At 40.7% G+C, this 12,577-nt stretch overlaps 1 protein-coding gene and 2 non-coding genes across 3 annotated transcripts; 2 read left to right on the top strand and 1 right to left on the bottom strand.

The window, feature by feature from the left end:
- The first annotated feature begins 643 nt into the window (after nt 1-643).
- On the top strand, nt 644-853 carry LOC148074721 (small nucleolar RNA U3). The gene has a single exon (XR_015712025.1). It is a non-coding gene; the product is annotated as a small nucleolar RNA U3 (small nucleolar RNA).
- Nucleotides 854-2,167: 1,314 nt separating this feature from the next.
- On the bottom strand, nt 2,168-2,376 carry LOC148074720 (small nucleolar RNA U3). Its single transcript, XR_015712026.1, has one exon. It is a non-coding gene; the product is annotated as a small nucleolar RNA U3 (small nucleolar RNA).
- Nucleotides 2,377-5,899: 3,523 nt separating this feature from the next.
- Nucleotides 5,900-9,156, top strand: LOC148074719 (major histocompatibility complex class I-related protein 1-like). The gene is made up of 7 exons (XM_087794818.1): nt 5,900-6,160; nt 6,632-6,910; nt 7,100-7,390; nt 7,549-7,650; nt 7,804-7,821; nt 7,954-8,010; nt 8,100-9,156. The coding sequence occupies exons 1-6, from the start codon at nt 5,905-5,907 to the stop codon at nt 8,007-8,009; spliced, it is 1,002 nt and encodes a 333-aa protein (XP_087650944.1). The 5' UTR covers nt 5,900-5,904; the 3' UTR covers nt 8,010; nt 8,100-9,156.
- Nucleotides 9,157-12,577: the final 3,421 nt, after the last annotated feature.

Below are 12,577 nucleotides of genomic sequence, written 5' to 3'. Positions count from 1 at the left end.
AGACCTCAGAGCCTGAGCTGGGGTGTAAGGCTGGATCAGATCAGTGATGTAAGGAGGAGCCTGACCATGAATAGATCTGAAAGTAAGAACCAGAATTTTAAAGTTGATCCTGAAAGAAACTGGAAGCCAGTGAAGAGAAATGATCCCTGAAAGTATAGTCTTAACTGCTGTCAGTCAAAGAATGAAACTACATCACATGGTCACATGTCTTCACTGACAGTGCAGTTTAATAAAAGACAAAGATCAACTGTTGGATTTTTTTTTCATACAGACACTAAAAATGGACAAAATATAACTTGAACAATATTTCAGAAAGAAAGAAAGTCAAATTATTTGTAAAATATTATTTAATCCAAATTAGTATTCAAATACCTTTTTTAAATTTGTTTCATAAACAAACACTTCTCATGAGGTATTTCTTGATTGTGTTTTTTAATGAATGTATAGTCTTCCTGTAAATGTCACTGTGGAGTGTCAGTTACATTTTTAGATACATTTTACATTCATGTTTGTATTTACTCTAAAACACAGTCTTTTTTTGCTCATATACTTGCAATTTAATGAATGAAAAATGTTTTTAATAAACCATCACTTTAGTAGTTTGGTGTGAGGATGGAGCGTGATGTTGGTGCAGAGTTAAGTTAAGACTATACTTTCAGGGATCATTTCTATAGTTCTTAACTTAAGAAATGTGTTTGTAAAGTGTTTGGTGTCACTAACCATGATGAAGAGTTGTGATATTCCTTCCTGAGTGTGAAGCAGACAGAGAATAATGATTCACTTCATATATTCTCTGTCATTGATGATAGAAATAGAAATAGAAATAGAAAAAGCTTTATTCATCCCCAGAGGGGAAACACACTTTCACAACAGCGCAGTTGAAAAAAATAAAGTGCAAGGAAAAAAGAAATAATAAAAGAGATAATACAAAATAAAACAATCTTAAGAATATACAAATTATTTACAAAATTAGAAATTTGACACTATTAACAAAATAAAATAGAATAAAAATAAAATAAAATAGAAATAAAAAACGGAAAAAAATAAAATAAAAAGCACACGAGAAGAAAAACACACTACGGATTAGCATCAGGATATTTAAAGTAGAGAGTTAAATATCCTGACACCAGTTGGGATGAAGGACCTTCTATAACGCTCCGTCCTACACTGGGGGTGCCTGAGCCTGCCACTGAAGGAGCTGGCCAGCTCCTCCACGGTCAGGTGCAGTGGGTGAAGAGCGTTGTCCCTGATGGAGGAGAGTCTGGAGAGTGTCCTCCTCTCTCCCACCTCCTCCACCGAGTCCAGCGAGCGGCCCAGGACAGAGCCGGCCCTCGTGACCAGCCTGTTCAGTCTCTTCCTGTCCCGGTCCGTGCTGCTGCTCCCCAGCAGACCACAGCGTAGTGGATAGCAGAGGCTACCACGGAGTCATAAAAGGTCCTTAATAGTGGTCTGCACACTCCGAAGGACCTCAGTCTCCCCAGGAGGTGGAGGCGACTTCGGCCCTTCTTGTACACGGCGTTGATGTGTGTGGACCAGTTCAGTTTATTGTTGAGGTGAACACCCAGGTATTTGAAGCTGTCCACTAGCTCAATGTCCGAGCCCTGGATGCTCACCGGTTGATGTGGTGGGGACTTTTTCCTGAAGTCAATCACCATCTCCCTTGTCTTACCGGTGTTTAAGCAAAGGTAGTTGCTCTCACACCAGTCAACAAAGTCCTTGATGACTGACCTGTACTCCAGCTCGCCCCCCCCAGACACGCAGCCCACAATGGCCGAGTCGTCAGAAAACTTCTGGAGGTGACAGCTGCTGGAGTCATAGGTAAAGTCCGCCGTGTAGAGGGAAAAAAGGAAAGGTGACAGCACTGTCCCTTGAGGCACCCCGGTGCTGCAGATGGTCACCTCAGACCTGCAGTCCTGCAGCCTCACATACTGCGGCCTGTTGGTGAGGTAGTCCATCTTCCATGCTGCAAGCTGTGTCCCAACTCCTGCGTCCTCCATCTTCTTCCTTAGCAGCGCCGGCTGGATGGTGTTGAAAGCACTTGAGAAGTCAAAAAACATGACTCTCACAGTGCTACCGGCGGCTTCCAGGTGAGTCAGTGCCCGGTGCTGCAGGTAGATGACGGCGTCGTCCACCCCCATCTTTGGCCTGTAGGCGAACTGCAGCGGATCCAACGCAGAGCTCACCGTCGTGCGTAGCTCGCGGAGTACCAGTAAGGATCATCAATGACAGAGAACATATGAAGTGAATCATTATTCTCTGTCTGCTTCACACTCAGGAAGGAATATCACAACTCTTCATCATGGTTAGTGACACCAAACACTTTACAAACACATTTCTTAAGTTAAGAACTATAGAAATTTAATTTAGTCTTAATTTAACTTAACTCTGCACCAACATCACACTCCATCCTCACACCAAACTATTATAGTGATGGTTGATTTTGTATTTTAGTTGAACAAACATGATACAGTGTGATTCACATTAAATACACAACTTGAAATGTATTTACAAATCAAACACATGCACCACAATACTTTCAAACTAGGTTTCTACATTATTTAAAAAACACACGTCGTAAAGTCAATATTAGAATAAACAAATGTCAATTAATAATATACTTTGTAAGTATTCTTCATGAAGCAGTGTCATTATTTTTCCACTAGATGGCGGTCTCTGCACTATTCTCCATTGTTTTGAACAATTTTTCTAATGAAACATCACATTTTTAAACTGATGGCGCCACCTACTGACCTCTAAACGACACTGTTTCATTTGGCTTCATCAACACATCACTATTAAACACACAACATGTAATGTATGTTTATATCAAACACATGAACCATAAAGCTTTCAAAGTAAGTTCCTACATTATTACAAAACATGGAGTAAAGTTAATATTATAAGAAACAAATGTCATTTAATGAATAATGTTGAGTAAAATATTATTTATTTCTGTGAACTACAGTACAAAGAACAGTTTGTGGTCAACATTAGAACAGAGAGCAGAGTCAGCATTTCTTCAGTTTGTTGTAGAGCCAACCAGTTGAGGAACCAGTGATTTGTTGGAGCTTCTGGTGCCACTAAAATCAACCTCAAACCCTCGAGCCTCACTGTTCTCAAGAGGAAAGAGGAAACACTGGTGGAAAACCATAGAAAAGCCTTGGTCGGCACAATGGATGATCAAAAACCTTCATCCCAAGAGTAGGCTTGTCTGACTGAAAGAGAAGACTGTGTTCTCGTCCTGGACAAAGTGCAGAATGAGACAATATTTACACTTTTAAAATGGAAAACCAACACTCTGATCATATTCCTCCCCTCAATACTGTGAACTTACATATTAATCCAAATGAAAGTTCAACACATGCACCAAAATGTTCACATTGAGTGTTTAAACCAACCATGTGGAAATGTTTAATGTTTCATCTTGACAAAGAAACAAAAGTGAGAAGAATTATTTTCAATAAACTATCATCAAGAACAATTTCTAGTCGAAGTGTGTCAGGAAACTTGTAGATTCATAACTTTGTTGGCAGCATTACAGACTCAACACAACACGCTCAAAAGATATTCAGTCAGGGAAGAATCATTGTGGCAGATAAGGACAATCACCATGAACGGATACTGATCACATTCATTTGTGTGTAAAAACAAAACCTGATTGAAAATGTTAATTAAAATGGATTTAAAGACATTTTGATGAAGTTAAATATTGTAGCTCATCACACAACTTTATTTCTGTATGAGATTTATCAACTAAAAAAACAATCAAATATTGTATACTTTAAGTAAAAATGATATATTTTATTTCTATAATTCAACCTGAAAGTTAATTTTTTTATTTTCTCCACTGCTTATATCCCCACTTTCAACCTGCTGTTGCCTGAGACCTTTACTTTCTCTGACAGGTTTACTTTTGAGGGCCAGTTCATGCTAAGGTTTGTGGGTAAATAGTACCAAGAACAGGCAGTTTTACTTCCTGTGAGACCATACAATGTTGGAGAGATCGTAGAGCACCAAGAGCTCACTGACCAGGAGGGAACTGAAGATAGTTCAAGTGTTTTTTTAACTACAGAAAGTCTGTCCGTAAAATAATGATAAAAATGGTTCTTGAATTGATGAAAATGACTGAAAATCATTCAAATGTATTTACTGTTTGAGCTCAATGTCATGTTTGAACCACTAGAGGGAACTAGAAGCTTTTCTCGTCTCCACAAAAAACTCGTTTATTTTTTACTTTCATAGTAATATTTTAGAAAAACTTTTTTTCTGAATAAAAGAGAATAGAAAGGAAGGAAAGAAAGTTTATACATATAAATCATCGTATGTCAAAATAAAAAGTAATTCAATCCACTTTTATTTCTCTTCACTTTAATTTGACACTCCTGGTATTCCATAGTTCACATTCTGCGTGACTTTAAGGTTCAGAAGAACGACTCTAAGAAATAATAATAAAGTTTAAAGTGGAGTTTTTGTCACAGAAAATAGTCGTAATAACATGTTTGGTTTACTTTGACTTTCCATCTGGACGTGACGTCACACTGAATCCTCATTGGCTCAGATATTTCTTCCTGCGTCTGTTGTTTACTTTCACTTGTACTTCGTTCGTCGACCTGAAGACTTGTTGGATCCTAGTCTCCAGAAAAGAGCTGAAGATGAAGAAGGTGTTGTTTGTGCTTGTTGTGTGGATCCACAGCTCAACTGCGAGTGAGTCTCCTTCCTCCACTTTCATGTGTTCACACCTGCGTCACCTTTTATTTCTCCAAATACTCTTCACTACAACCTTCATGACCTTTTCACTCTCAGAGGAGTCAAAGTGTTTCACTGATTCACTTTTCATCTCAGAACCGTGAAGAAGTCGTACACAGAAAAGTAGATCCGAGCTCAATGTCAGGTGCTCACCTGGTGGCGCTGTTGAGTCACTTCTGTTGATTGACGGAGGAACTTGTTTGACGCTGAACAGAAAGTGACTCCAGAGTTTTGCTTCATGAGCTGATCACTTGTTTTTAAACGATGCTGCCATCAGGAGATTCATTGACTCACAAGAAGAGCTTTTACAATTTTCATTGATTTGACTTTAGTAAACAAGTCTATCATGAACTAAAATGAGGAAATAAAAACAAAGAAAGTGTCGCATTTCTTAAGTGCGCATGTTCAGACAACCTTGTAGCTCAGCTCACTTCAACATATTATCACATCTCACAGTTTATTGGAGCAACTCAGTGAAGCAGCTGCTCTGAACTTGTGTTTGGACTTAAAATATCTAAATGAAACATTTACAATCATGTTGAACAGTAATCTTCAGAAACATGTTATTTATAAACTGATATAAACTCATGTTATTTAAGTTCATCATTAACCTTAATGTCCTTCAATGATCTTTATTCTATCAATCATTCTTAGATTTGTTCCATGAACTTGGTTTTAATTTTCATTAAAATATAGAAAATGTGTTATTAGAGAGAAATAATAAAAATAAGCAACATTATCTGTGTTTTTTAAAAACAATTTCAATTTAGTTGTTTGATCTTTTTCAACATTGTTGCTCCTGTTTCTTCTTAATTCATCCATTTATTCTTTTAATTCTCTTTATTCCTTATTTGTTTTATTATAAATATTTATTACATTTCAGCTCGTTATTAATATTAATAGTTTTTTCTTCTTTCTTCTTCTTCTTCTTCTATAGTTGTGTCCCAGTTAGCCAGGGTTCTTGGAGAGTGAAGTGTGAAGGATGTTCTGCTGGTGTCCGTGTGTGGACGTGAACTTTGTGTCACTGCTGACTGTCCCTCTGTTCTTCACCTCTTTGTCTTTGTCGAAGATGTGATTGTTCTGCTGCATCACAACGTTGTGTCATCAGAACCAGAGAAGATCTAAACTTTGTTTTTGTGTCTCACAGTGATTCACACAATGCAGTTTTTCAAAACTGCGTCTGCTGGAGTTAAAAACTTCCCAGAGTTTGTTTCTGTCACTTATGTGGACGGAGTTGAAGTGGAACACTACGACAGCAACACCAGGAGAAAAGTACCCAAACAAGACTGGATGATCCAGGTCACAGCAGATGATCCTCAGTACTGGGAGAGAAACACAAATATCTTAAATAATGTACAGCAGGCCCAGAAGAACAACATTGAAATAGTAAAACAGAGATTCAACCAAACTGGAGGTTTGTTGTCTTTAAAATCAATGTTTGACCTTAAACTGAATCATGTTCAACCTTTTTACATCCTGAACCATCAATCTTGTATACAGAGTAGATCAGAGGAGGAAACTGGAGTAGATCATACAAGTTCAGAGAAGAAGAGAAGATCACAGTGGAGTATGAAACAGTGGAGTAGATCACAGTGGAGTATTAAACAGTGGAGTAGATCACAGTGGAGTATTAAACAGTGGAGTAGATCACAGTGGAGTATTAAACAGTGGAGTAGATCACAGTGGAGTAGATCACAGTGGAGTAGATCACAGTGGAGTAGATCACAGTGGAGTAGATCACAGTGGAGTAGATCACAGTGGTGTATTAAACAGTGGAGTAGACCACAGTGGAGTAGATCACAGTGGTGTATTAAACAGTGGAGTAGATCACAGTGGAGTATTAAACAGTGGAGTAGATCAGGTCTCACTCTGGTTTCTCTCTCAGGTGTTCACATCTTTCAGATAATGGACGGTTGTGAGTGGGACGATGAGACTGGAGAAGTCAAAGGTTATGGACAGTACGGCTATGATGGAGAAGACTTCATCGTGTTTGACCTTCAGACTCTGACCTGGGTCGCTCCGAGTCCTCAGGCCGTCATCACCAAACACAAGTGGGACCAGGATGAAGGCATGAAGAAATATAATCAGTTCTATTTCACCCAGGAATGTCCAAATGATCTGAAGAAGTTTGTGAAGTTTGGGAGCAAAACCTTGATGAGAACAGGTAGTTCCATGACCTTCTTCTCCTTCTGCTCTCCTTCCTCCTTCTCTCCCTCCTCTCTCTCCTCATGTCCTCTCTCTCTCTCTCATCTTCTTTTCCTCACCTCCACCCCTGTCCTCCCTCCTCCTCCTCTCCTTCATTCTCTGTCCATCCTTTGACTTTCTCTCTGAAGTGTGGTGTCTCTCCCTTCAGAGCGTCCACGAGTGTCTCTCCTCCAGAAGACAGCCAGCTCTCCGGTCACCTGCCACGCTACAGGCTTCTACCCCGACAGAGCCATGTTGTTCTGGACCAAAGACGGAGAGGAGCTGCACGAGGACGTGGAACACGGAGAGATCCTCCCCAACCCTGACGGAACCTTCCAGAACATGGTGGACCTGAAACTCCCGTCTGACGACTGGTCCAGGTACGAGTGTGTGTTTCAACTGGACGGCATTCCGGAAGACGTGGTCACCAAACTGGATCCGTCAAACATCCTGACCAACGGTAAGAGTCTTCAGAACCTTCTTGGTGTCTCCAGAGGTTTCTTTCATCCAGATGAGAGTCCAGGTGTGGTCAGCATGGATCTGCTGAATGAGGCCCCACCACGTCTCTAACACTGGTCACCTGATCATGTCTCCACTTACTTTGCTCTCCATCCACAGCCAGGACTTTCCTGACCTTGTACATCATCATGGCCGCCGTCGCTGCCTCCGCTCTGGTGCTCACAGTGGTTGGATACTTCATCTACAAGAAGAAGAAGAAAGGTGAGAGTTTGTGATTTGATCCAGATCATCTCCAGATACTGGAGAGAAAGAATAGAAGGTCAAAGAAGGTCAGCAGAGATGAGAAGAGGTCAGAGGAACTCTTCTATGTTCATCTTCTTCAGGTGTAATTTGTCCTCTTTCTTTCCATTTCAGGCGACTCTGACTCGTCTTGTAAGTACATGATCTTGTCTCAGCTCAGATGTTGACCATGTGACAGAGTGCTAGCATGCTAGCATCAGTGTTGACACTAGTTTCATCTGCTGGTGAGAAGCACACAAGCTAACAGGGTTTGTGATCTTACAGCGGCCCCCAGCTCGGAGCTGGACCATCTGAAGGATCCGCCCGTGGACAGAGACTAAAGTCAGTGGATGATAATTGTCACTTTTCTTCAAGACTCACTTCACGCATGATTTTACAAGTTGATACATTTTTCTGTCTCCGTGTTTCAGGAGGAATCGACCAAGAAACGTCTTTTTCTTCTGAGACTCTGCAGACGTCAGAGCTGCTGATCTTTGTTCCTTCACTGGAAATGTGTTTGAAACTCACATCAGGATGTCATGTGATCTGAGCCGTTATGAAAACTACACACACACACAGATAAATGCACACACACGATTCTGTACCACACAAATACACTCACACACACAAACACTCACACACATGCTTCACTTTAACACAAATAAATGCACACACACAAACACTCACAAACATGCTTCTCTAAAACACAATAATGCACTCACTCACAATCACACACAAACACACACATGCTTCACCATCACACAAGGATGCACACACATGCATCTCTGACACACAAAAATGCACTCACAAACAACTGCAAACACACACACGCATGCTTTACCAAAGCAAAAAATGCACAAACACGCACACACACAAAAAAGCAATCGCACACAATGACAAACACACACACATGTGCTTTACTACTACACAGAAATGCACACACATAAATACTTAAACACATGCTTCTCTGGCGCAACAAAAGCACTAACACACAACAACTAACGCACACACACAGATGTCTCTGTAGACAAAATGATACACACACGGAAAATATATACAGACAAACAGAGTCTAAAAACAGGTACTGACACACAAAATCAGGCACACATGCCCAAACACACTCACGAAAACAGTTGAACAAACCTGAAAATAGGCGCACACACAAATAAAAAGATAACAAACACATGTATTTACACATCAAATAACAAACAGAAGTACAAACATGCAAAAACCAAAATGGAAAAAAAAATCAGACACACAGTGACAAATTTATGAATGTGTAGACACACACACACACACACACACACAAGTACACGCACAGACAGTTTTGTGTTCATGTAATAGTTTGTGTGTTTTCTTCCTGGTGTGTAGACACTAGTTAATGAAGCGTCAGTTGTGATGTCAGAGGTGAAGAATCTTGTCAAACATAGTTGAACTGCTGCTTCATTTCTTGTGTGTTTTGATCTTCAAATAAATGGACAGAAAACGTCCACATGTGTTTGGACTCCAAATGTTCAGTAAAGTCACTTGTCATTGAGGGTCAGTGGAGGCTCAGAAAGAATCCATTTGTGCAGCTGTTATGAAAGGTCAACATCTCTGACCTCTCCTTCTGTTTCCTGATCAACTCATGTCCTAAATATGACTGTATTGCTTTGATCAACTCGTCTTGTGCTGAACAGGTGCACATAAGTTGTGTCCACTTTTGTGTAGAAGAAAAATCCAGAAGAGCTTGTGCCGACAATTCACATGTAGAAACTTGATTCAAAGTTTCCTGCTGAGTCGGCTGAATGTGTTTGTGGAGGTTTGCTCTCTGACCTGCTTCTCTCAAGTCAAACTTCATCAGGTTACACAACCATGAGACGCCGATCTCACGCCACACCTGTGCCGCCATCTTAGATCCCGCCAGAGCTCAAATGTGCAACACTGACGACACATTTGGACAGGTGTGGTGAGACGCCCAGTGTGGATGTTTGACTCCGCCCCCCGAGCACCTGCACCAGTCAGGTGTGCCTCTATGAGACTTGTGTGTCACGCCCTCACTGCACTCAACTGCTTTCTGTTTGCAGCGTGGAAGAGGACACCACAACAATCCACCTAGATCGCCCCCTAGCTGTGAGTCGCTCACCTAAGTCAGAATGTTAATAATTGAAAAAACGTTTTCATTTTAACATCAAACACAACTCTTGTTCAAATGTATTTTCCCTTGTATTAAACTATATTGTTTAATGTTTACAATTGTTTGTAATGCATAATAAAATAACCTGATATAGTTGTTTTAATGTCATGGCAATGATCACAGTTTAGATTAATTTCGTTTTTTATTCTACATTTTGTTTCGTCAACAGTATTTAATTTGACCTCATTATAAATTGTCCACCGCTGGTCAAGACGTGTTTTTTTATTTGCTGTGATATGGATGTGTTACGTTACAAGTCATTTACAAACGTGAGTTCATCATCATGCAGGTCCAAACCAAGACAACTGTGATACAAGATACTTTTAATCTGGTCCTGGTGAAGACTGAGCAAATGCTTTAGTTCCACAATTCAGACAGAAAACATTCTCAGGCACACGTTTCACCAGAATCACAGGAAATAGAATAGATCGTCAACAGGAAGTCGTAGTCGTTCTCAGTCACATGTTCATAGTTGGATTCACGACAAGTCAGATAAAGCGTTTAGAGATGGTGAACGTTCCTTCTCCAGAGTGTGTGTGTGGCTGAAGCCATTAGCTCTGCAGTCGTCACAGGACAGAGCTGAGGTCTGGTCCTGGCAGCTGCACTGGACGGGTCAGCTTCTGCACGGCTCCTCCTCGCCTTTATCTGCCGCCACGTCGCTCAGGTAGGTCGCCTCAGACTGATGGACAAAATAAAAGTATAATTTCCTGTTTTAAATACATCGTTTATGTCCGTCTTGCATGTTTACAAACCACTCGGGGTGTGAGAAAAAGTTGAGACCGACAAGAGACTGAAGCAGCAGATGGAAGAGTTGAGATGGTTAGTGTTGATTTGTGTTCTTGAATTCAAACGTGGAGCTCACTCTAAATCTCATGACTTGTGTGAACATCTTCAGGAGGTGGCGTTGGTGGAACTAAGTGGGTCTGAGAGTGACTATGTAGACCAGGGGTGTCAAACTGGTTTTCACCAGGGGCCACATCATCATAATGGCTGCCCTCAAAGGGCCAGATGTAACTTATAAATGTAGTAATGAGTAAAATACATTAGCGGGTCTTAATCATTAAAGGGGATATTCTTTTAATTTATTCATACAAATGTGTTATACGTGCTATGCTTATATAACTGCAATACTATGCAACATTATGTTTTCTGGAAAACTACTGAGGTGATCAAACACACGAACATTGCCACTCAGCCCCGACACTGCACCGAAGGATCCGAGGTCAGCGAGAGGAACCTCCCTGTTTCATAACCATCGGCATGTCAGTTGATAACGGTACCCTGGTAACCGTCAGAACAGGAACATAACAATTAGACTTGGGGCTTGACACCGAGAGACACCGATGGACCCACCCGTAACGGGGAGCAACGGCGAAGGAAGGATCCAAGTGCTCCAACCAGGCCGCGTATCGCTAAACAACGCCCGCCTGCATCTTTGATTTTGACCGATGTTAATCTCAAGATTCTCGTACAAACGAGTCTGCGCACTCTGCTTAGGTATCCTTTTCTGAACATCAGCTCACCTGAGAGGTTGTTCCGTTTAGGTCCGTGCACGTTGGACTGCCGGCATATATCTGCTCTTAAGCTTGAAATAAAGCATTTTGTTTTTAAACTTTTAAAATTCTCCGACTGCCTGATTTCCAAATTCACAACAAACTTTGGTAGCAGAGGATGGTTTGATAACGATCGAACGGACCGAGGACTCGACTCAAAGATCGGCGTCCCGTCCAGACGGAGTCGGAACGAGCCAGAAGGCCAGCCGAGATCCGGAGAGGATTCTGCCCATACTCGGGAACTTGATCACCAGAGCTCTACTAAAAGAGGTAAGCAGAAACATGTTATAATCAAATTCTGTGATTGAATATACCAAATTGTGTGATCAATAGTACAATAGAGTGTGAGTATGAAGACTTAAGTTAAAAGTTTAACGTGCTAAGGATACATTTTGAGCAGATCAATTCCGAATGTCCTGTTTATTTAAGGTTTAAAAGAGAGTTTGAAAGACAAAGGAAATCAAATACTAAGAGAAGAAGAATAAGAGAAATAAAGTGTCCTCCGGGACCCACCGTGGTCTGCCGATAGAGAGGCGGTGGTCTTACAACTCCTTCGGGACCAGACCTGGTTGTTAAGAAAACAGGGCGTTGGCTGCTGTTGTAATACATTAGAAAATATTTGACGACACACAATTCTTTCGAGACCAGGCGTAGCTGTAAGAGAAAACAGTGCGGTGGCAGTGGTTGTGATACAATATATTTCAAATTTGGTAAATGAGTGGAACCAGTTCCGGAACAAGTCCAAGAGGTTATAGTTGAAAATATTGAGGTTGAGGTTGAAGGAGACGGGAATATCATTGAATTGGGAGTTGACGATTTACTTTTTGACAGAGACATGGGAGAAGCGTGGAATTAGTTTGATTCATCAAAATTTAACATGGCATGGAGTTGTTTGAAATTGAATTAAACCCAGAAATTGAACACATTTCTAGTAAATCAACAAGAATTAAGTTCCGAATCACAAGCTGTTGTTATAGATTCTGATCTAGTAGCAGAAGAAAGATTTTGGAGTAGATTTGGTTTGACTGAAGAAGAAGGAAACGGTGAAGTTACACTTGAATTGATTTTTGATCAGATTGAAGGGTTGAAGAAAGATTTGCGGAGTGTGTGGAAAACGAATTTACTAATTTTCGTAATATTCATGGTCGCTATTCTAAGCATTCTTATTGGATTAGTGCTG

This window comes from Callionymus lyra, chromosome 7 (genome assembly GCF_982586985.1).
Source record: "Callionymus lyra chromosome 7, fCalLyr1.hap1.1, whole genome shotgun sequence".
Taxonomy (NCBI): domain Eukaryota; kingdom Metazoa; phylum Chordata; class Actinopteri; order Syngnathiformes; family Callionymidae; genus Callionymus; species Callionymus lyra.
This window is presented reverse-complemented; position numbering and strand designations above follow the sequence as displayed.

What these genes read in the sequence shown, in the direction of transcription:
- LOC148074719 (XM_087794818.1), top strand. Translation starts at nt 5,905, where the DNA reads ATGCAGTTTTTCAAAACTGCGTCTGCTGGAGTTAAAAACTTCCCAGAG. An exon ending in CAAAACCTTGATGAGAACAG is followed by an intron (nt 6,911 to 7,099) that starts GTAGTTCCATGA and finishes CTCTCCCTTCAG; the next exon opens with AGCGTCCACGAGTGTCTCTC. An exon ending in GTCAAACATCCTGACCAACG is followed by an intron (nt 7,391 to 7,548) that starts GTAAGAGTCTTC and finishes CTCCATCCACAG; the next exon opens with CCAGGACTTTCCTGACCTTG.